The sequence below is a fragment of the Clinocottus analis genome, unplaced genomic scaffold, assembly GCF_023055335.1.
Source record: "Clinocottus analis isolate CAN_PGR_092001 unplaced genomic scaffold, fCliAna1.0.p SCAF_361, whole genome shotgun sequence".
NCBI lineage: Eukaryota > Metazoa > Chordata > Actinopteri > Perciformes > Cottidae > Clinocottus > Clinocottus analis.
The window spans coordinates 1,605-8,845 of record NW_027176111.1 but is presented as its reverse complement, the minus strand read 5'-3'; the positions used below and the strand labels follow the sequence as shown (position 1 = coordinate 8,845).

General features: G+C 46.1%; 1 protein-coding gene across 1 annotated transcript; it reads right to left on the bottom strand.

Annotated features, from left to right (window-relative positions):
* Nucleotides 1-1,457: 1,457 nt before the first annotated feature.
* Nucleotides 1,458-5,167, bottom strand: LOC137799588 (transmembrane protein 151A-like; the record flags this gene model as incomplete). Its single annotated transcript, XM_068596397.1, has 5 exons — nucleotides 1,458-2,738; nucleotides 3,358-3,397; nucleotides 3,478-3,617; nucleotides 3,938-4,072; nucleotides 4,826-5,167. Coding segments are annotated over 5 exons (1,890 nt in total), but the record flags the coding sequence as incomplete, so codon positions are not given.
* Between the last annotated feature and the right edge of the window lie 2,074 nt (nucleotides 5,168-7,241).

The following is a 7,241-nucleotide window of genomic DNA, read 5'->3' as shown; positions in this document are numbered from 1 at the left end:
AAAAAGAAAAGATGTGTTGCTCAGAATTACTGCACTTGTACCTTGTGGTTTTCAGTGCAGAGAGAAGTGAGAAAGGGAGGAGAACAGAAGAGGTGGCAACATGGAGGGCAGGAGAGCAGATTGGAACGAGGGGAAAAGAAGAGTCGAGAAGAAGAGGAAGCAATCGCACTTCGTCTTACAGGTTTTATTTCCATCAACTCCATATCGGTAATGGATAGAGAGTGGTGCGGAAGCTAATGGTGAGGCAGCATGAAGAGGAGGAAGGAAATCAATGAATATCCGTTCTGGTTTCACTGTTATGGTCGCTGGCCAAACGCTGTGAGAAGTTGTAAAGCAACTTCTTTAAAGGCCCTGAGGAACACCTCATCGGGACCCGTCTGATTTAAAAGCTACTTTGGGAAACTATTTGGATGTGTTTTGATTCCCTGATAGATTGAAGGTCAGGATTGCTGCTCAGAGGGTTTTTTTTTATCTCATTTCTTTCTCCTCCTCTTGAGTTGATCTTTTTTTTGATAACTCCATCAGATGGAAAACAATATTTAGTGTAATCTGGTCCGCCATGGTCCGTTTGGTTTTCTACTTCTTCTCTTCGTCTATTGTTTCTGTGCTGTGCTACAATATTCTTGGATTTTCCTCTGTTTATTGGTTTAGTTTTTTACATTTACTTTGCCAAAAGCATGGCTTTGTTGCTCTCGCTCTCCTTCTCTGCATTGCATTTTGTAATCCGTTGTGATCTGATCGGTTTCTTCCCTCATCTGAAATACCATATTTTTTGTCTTGCTCTATGTATTTTGATTTTATTAAAACCAAAGCTTCAAGCAATCAATTTACTTTTTTTTGTTGCATTCATCCACCTGTTTCTTTTGAAAAAAAAACAAAACCCACTACCACTCAGCTGGTTTGAAGTCTCTCCACTGCTCTCCAATCTGCTATCTTTAGACTTGTGACTCCTCCCACTTCTGCTCTTGCATAGATATATCTGGAAATAGACATTCCCATGTTTTCAGTCTTTCTGTTCCTCACAAGCATTTCAAGGATCTTCTTGACTTCGCTCATACTATCAAACGCGTATTGTCTCGCTGTTATCTGCTCTCATCTCCTTCTAAATCAGTGTGTGTTTTTAACAGTATGCACGCCTGCCCTCTTTTCCTTTTGACTATCACCCATCCATCCATCACCACAGACCTTTTCCCCCTCTTTCTAGGGTCATCCTGCCTGTAACACAAGTGTTCTTACCTCCTATGCTTTTTTTCTGACTGAATCCTGTCATCTTTCTGTAGTTTCTCTGCCGTCGACAAGCTATTTTCTTTTAAACTCATTCTGTTCCCACGGCATTCATTCTTCATTTCCACCGTATCTCATTGTCTCTCGTCGCTTCTTCTGTGATCCGCTCTGTTCTTGTGTTCAGTGTCGTGTCTCTTTTGTGCCCTTTCTTTCCGCTAACTCCTTGCCTTCTTTCATCTCCCTCGGCCTCCGCCCCGACGTTCTTGCTCTTGATGTGTCCGTCACATGTCATCTCCAGCATGGCAGCTCTCCTCCCCGTGTATAATGAGGACGGGAAAGAAGAATGCGTCCTGGTAGGACGGAGGACGTTCCCTCCCTGCCCCATCACCCTGACTCACCTCGCCACCCCCTCCACTGTCTTGCTCTGATTCTTCATCCCTCTCTCTGCCCCCTCTGCCCTGTTCCCTTCTCCTCACCACCTCCTCCTCCTGCTCCTCTTCCTCGTCGTCATCCCCTTCTCCCTCTAGCACTCCTCTTGTCTCCTCGTTGTCCTGTCTTGAACCTAAACCAAGAAATCCTCCGCCTCCACCTCCTCCTCCTCCACTACCTCCGCCTCCACTCCCTGTTCCATCTTCCCTGCTTCCTCCCAGCCCCCCTCCCATGCTTCTTGAATGAAACAGGTTGTTCTGGCGCCCTGCTGCAAGTCTCCCTAAAGAGAATCCACTCCGACTGAGTACCAACCTCCCCCCGATACCGCCGCCTCCCTGCCCCGCTGCCCTGATTCCTGCCACGGTAGCGTTCAGGAGGGCTGTGGTTCCCATGGGGGCCCTTAGCCTGGAGGGAAGACTGGAACTCGATGTGGTCCTCCGGCATCGGGGGCAGCTCTGGAGGAGGTAAGCCGAGTTGAAGACAACGGGCAGGGCAAGAGTAGGAGGGTTGGACCCCTGGCTGGGGGTGGAGCTCGCTGGCCCAGAGATGGGTGTCGAGGCGGTAGGGTTTGTCCCACCGCTCATGTCCAAGTCCATAAGGAGGGCTTCGGAGTAGCTCGGGACCATTTGTTGGTTACAGCGAATGTGCCACTCCAATTCGGTCATGTCCACCGTGTTGACCCGAGAGATGGCTCTGTAACTCGCCCCAATTAGACCAATTCCAGGGTGGACTCCATTCGCAGTCCCTCCTTCAACCCCATTCCCTCTTCCCACTCCACCAGGCCCTCCGCCGCCGCCGCCGCCTCCTCCTCCTCCTCCTCCGCCGCCATCCTCGTCCTCCCCGAACAGCTTCTCCACATGGTAGTGGACATAAGCTGTGCGGTATTCTGACACGACCCGCAGAGGCCACGACAGGAGGAAAGCAGAAGCCAGCCAGAACACCCTGTGCCGAGAAAACCAGGGCTGGTGAGCAGGATCTGGGAACGCCAGGATGTGTTCACGGAAATCCACGTTCTTCAGGTGCATTCCCTCCCTGGCCTCCATGTAGTCGTCGAGCCCCTCGTTCTCCCCGAAGAAGCGCGCTCGCTTGTAAATAACAGAAAGAGAATATGTAAACGAATGAGAAACACGACAATTGACAGGGCGGGACTTCCAAAGCCAAGGAGCATTGTTAGGATGCCCGGGAGGCCATGGAGGCAAATGAGCCGATCAGGAGTCAAAAGCAGTTTGGATGAAGTTTCTTTACATTCAAGTATCACAGTCTTTAATTTACTAAATTAGTTTGTGAGGTTACATTTTATGGGGAAAGAATGTGAATGTAGGTAATTTGTCAGTATTGATTTGTTTCATAACCAGTTAAAAGTTTCTCACAGGGGCTTTAAAAGTTACCTGCTGGAGACATCGTTTTAAACAAACTCAAGGGAATAATGTGTTTTAATTACCTGGCTAGCTACAGCTCAATCTGCCAGCGACAGTTGTAATTTCAAGATCAAAATCATTGGTTTGCGGCTCAAAATAAGAAGTCTGCTTTTGTCCATCTCTGCCTAAAATCAAAGCCTGATTGTTTCAGAAAGGGGGAAACAATCAATTAGAAGATGACAGCTTGTAATCTTGAAACTTGGGCAGGACATCTGTCAATTCAAGTTCAATTATTTACATTTATAGAACATAATTAACTCTATGAAATGTTATTTTCTTATCGTACCTGGGTGAGGTAGGCAGCTTCTGCACGTGCACTTGAGAAGCTGTAGAGCACAAAAAAAAAATGGTACTATTATGTTTTAACCCCCAAAATCTGACCAGGGGTTAGTGGTGGGTGTCTAACCTGAAACACTTGGTGAACCGCAGGCGAACCGCAGGGTGCCGCTGCAGGTCCAGCAGCTCCTTTGATACGTCTTTGACACCATAACGGCCGTAGTCGAACTCTGAACTGGAGGCATGAGTGTTCACCCGCTCATGGTAGACCTGAGGAAGGAGGAAGGACAACACATTCTAGAAGGAAAGAATCGAGCCATTGGGGACACTTTTTTAAGACATTTTAAGACTTGTCATACATGGTTCATCATCAATAAAGCACGGTCACTTAATAGAATTATATTTGTCTTACTGCATACAGCTGTTTGCGCACAGCCCCGCAATATTTGACAAGGAGAAAGTAAGATTTAGCAGTTATTTTAAATGTTTAGGAAATTATAACTTGTGTTTTGCAGTGTAACGAGGACCGATGTAAAAATGAACGGGTGACAGCGTGATAGAAAGTGGAGGTCAAGGGGCGTTGCCCTCACCTGTGTGGTCGTATAAGCATCCCCGTTGCGGTACCTCGTCACCTGTCTGGTCCTCCTCACGTAGTGATAGCTGATGGCCTTCCACCAAATGCAGGGTGTGGCCTGCTGAAGTCTCTGCACACGCTCATACACTTCCTGTGTCAAAGAATGAAGGAATAATACAAAAATCTATTTCAAATAATGATTCTGTGGCCATTTCTGCAAAGACTTCTTTCCAAACAAATATGTTAAAAATGAGAACTAACAATCGAAAATATAAAAGGTGCAACATTGCCCGAGCACTTCTTGCAGTGGCGATACCAGCACAACAATTAACTTCCTATTCTTTGAGAACAGCATTGTTAAGTCTGTGCAATCTGGTGCAAGTCAGACCCTGCCAAGGTTTGTTTCGCATATATGCCCCTGACGGTCTGGACGAATGTACAACAAATATTTCACTTTTTGGCAGTGGCACATAGCAAAGACAAAGAGTAACCACTCTGCATTTGGAGCAATGTGCTCCTGGGATCCCTGATAACAGACACAGCGGACGAGAACAGACGGATGGCCCCAGGTCAGCTCATTCTATGAGTGGGCAAGTGTTATTTCAGAAAAGTAGGAAAAGCATTTTGTGTATTTCTGTCTGTGCAGACATTTAATACATCACAATCATTATATTTATTTAACCTTTACTTTTAAAAGCAATTTGCTGACACCAACACGCTGAACAGGTTTCAATGAGTAAACAGATTCTCCTGTTTAGCTCAAGGTCATCGACCTATTTCTAGACTGCTATTGCAGCAGCAGACTCCACAGTCTGTTGGGTGTTGGGTTAAAGCATCTTTTCAGGACATTAGACCCCCTTTGCTCAACACTAAATTCAAAGCTAAAACGGGTTTTCACACATACCTGGAATTCAGCGTGAGCCAACATAGCCGTCTTGGAGAAACAGTGCCAGCACTCCACCAAGTAAACCACATACAGCATTGCCAGGAAGGCAAGGGGGATGTAGACGTAGCCGCTGGAGCACGGACTCTCCAGGTGCAGGATGTCGCTGTAGTAGGCTGCAGAGGTGGCATCGTCGTCAGCACCGAGAGGTACGGAGGAGGAGGAGCCGAGGACGGGTACGCGACAGAGAGCGCACCAGGCGAGCGTGGCGAAGCAGCCGTACATGAGGAGGGTCAGGAGGAGGCACTTCCAGTGGGACTCCCGACACAGGGAGGAGGCCAGAGACTGTTGGACTGGCCTTTGCTGCGGAAACAGACGTACAGGAGAGAATAGATGTTAAGATGCTGAACGCACACTGAGGAAGCCATTCATAAATATATTGGATGGATTGCTGTACGTGGATTGCTTTTTCACAGACATTCAAGTTCCCAATGAGTTGATGCCCTGACTTTCCCTCAACTCCTTGGGTTGCCATGATGTTTGGTACAGACAATCACATGTTTCATAGAATATCCGGAGGACTTTGGTGCAGCGCCACCATCAAGTCAAAATATACATTTTATCAGTAAAACTAATGACATTCCTATTGTCCTACTTTCTTAGCACTACTTTAGTGCCTATTAACACATGTCAGCTTGATAACAAGCAACGGTTTACAACGGTAAACATTACACCTGCTTAACATCATCATGTCATTGTCAACACATTAGTAGATGGATGTTAACATTAAGCCGAAAGCATCACTGTGCCTAAGTACAACCCCAGTGTCACAAAGGCAGAGCTGTAGACTCTTATTCGGTGTCCCAAAAATTATGCAAATGCATTTTGAGCACTAACCAATCAGACTCAATGTGAATTATACTTGTTGGGTTGTGTGGGTACATGTTACTATCATTACTTTAAAATTTGACTTCCAATTCCAGTTTGGTTTTAAGCTCCATGATTAAATGTCATGTACAGTAACTTCTTACCAATTCTATCCTAAGGCTGTGAGAGCAGTTCCAACACTAAAATAAGCGCCAAATGTTGTGAAACCAGTCTGAGCTGTGCCACTAGATTTGGCACATTTCAACGTTCTCATGTTCAAAGACAAGATAATAAATAATGCAGTATGCGTCACAGTGTTAACATGTAATAATGTCTAATATATGTCTGGTATCCCTGGTGACCCCCCATAGTGAGGTTTCAACACTCATAATCTTCTTGTTTGGTAAACAGTGATGTATTTCAAGTGTGTAAGATGAGGTCCTGAACCGAGGAGTGCATTAAACTACCCCTCACCCATCATAGAATAAGTGCTGCATATCACACACACACACACACACACACACACACACACACACACACACACACACACACACACACACAGTTTAGGCATCTCTCTAAGTGCACAGAGCCTCATTTGCACTATGAAGACATCATATTACAGTGCACTCAAACATACACGTATGCATTAGATACAGAGACATAGATGGCCTAATGTGCCCCTCTTCTTCTCTCCAACCACACACACACACACACACACACACACACACAGAACCATGCAGGTTCTCAGCATTGTAATGCAGGCCAGCGGAGAGTATGTGAATAATTTAGATGAGAACGATACTTCTAGACTGTTCTCCAGCTAAACTGACTCCAACATCAGCCACATACCACTGCTGTTTAAAACGTGTGTGTGCGTACGTGTGCGTGTGCGTGTGTGTGTGTGTGTGCGTGTGCGGGCGTGTGTGTGTGTGATTGAAGGAGGGATAGAGGGCAAGGATTTGAGGGGTTGTGCCAAAAAATGTATGCTTGTGTATTACGTATGTTGTAAATGGACATAAAAAGATAGAAGAGGAAACACAGGTGAGATATATTTGCACTGTTTCTTGTGTGTGTTTATTGGTGACTATACTTGCATGTGTCCTCTCCATGCTGTTATACTTGGCTTCTCACTTAATGCGACAAGGAAAAAGAGCAACAAAGCAGATGACAAAAAAAAGGAAAAGAAAGATGGGATGACACCAGTGTCCTCTCCTCCTCTCAACCAAGTCCTGTCAGCACATAGCTATGCCCCCTCCCTTATCTCTCACTCCTTCAATGCAGCCATCATTTGCTCTCCACTAGCATATTCGGCTGGCTGCGACACACACTGGCTTTCTTTTTTCTTTTTTTTACCACTGTACGTCAAGGGCAAGTCGTGCAAGGAAGCGTGAAGGGAGCCTACACTCCACCAGTCCATCATCCCTCTGCGAAAGCCCCCGAAACATCCAACTGAACACAACAGCCAAAACATTGCCTTCTGTTTGCCTTTTATCTCCACATCCTCCTTCCTTTCCTTACGTAACCTTCTTTCTCCTTCCCCGAATCCTTCCCTCCCACCTCCTGAGCATTT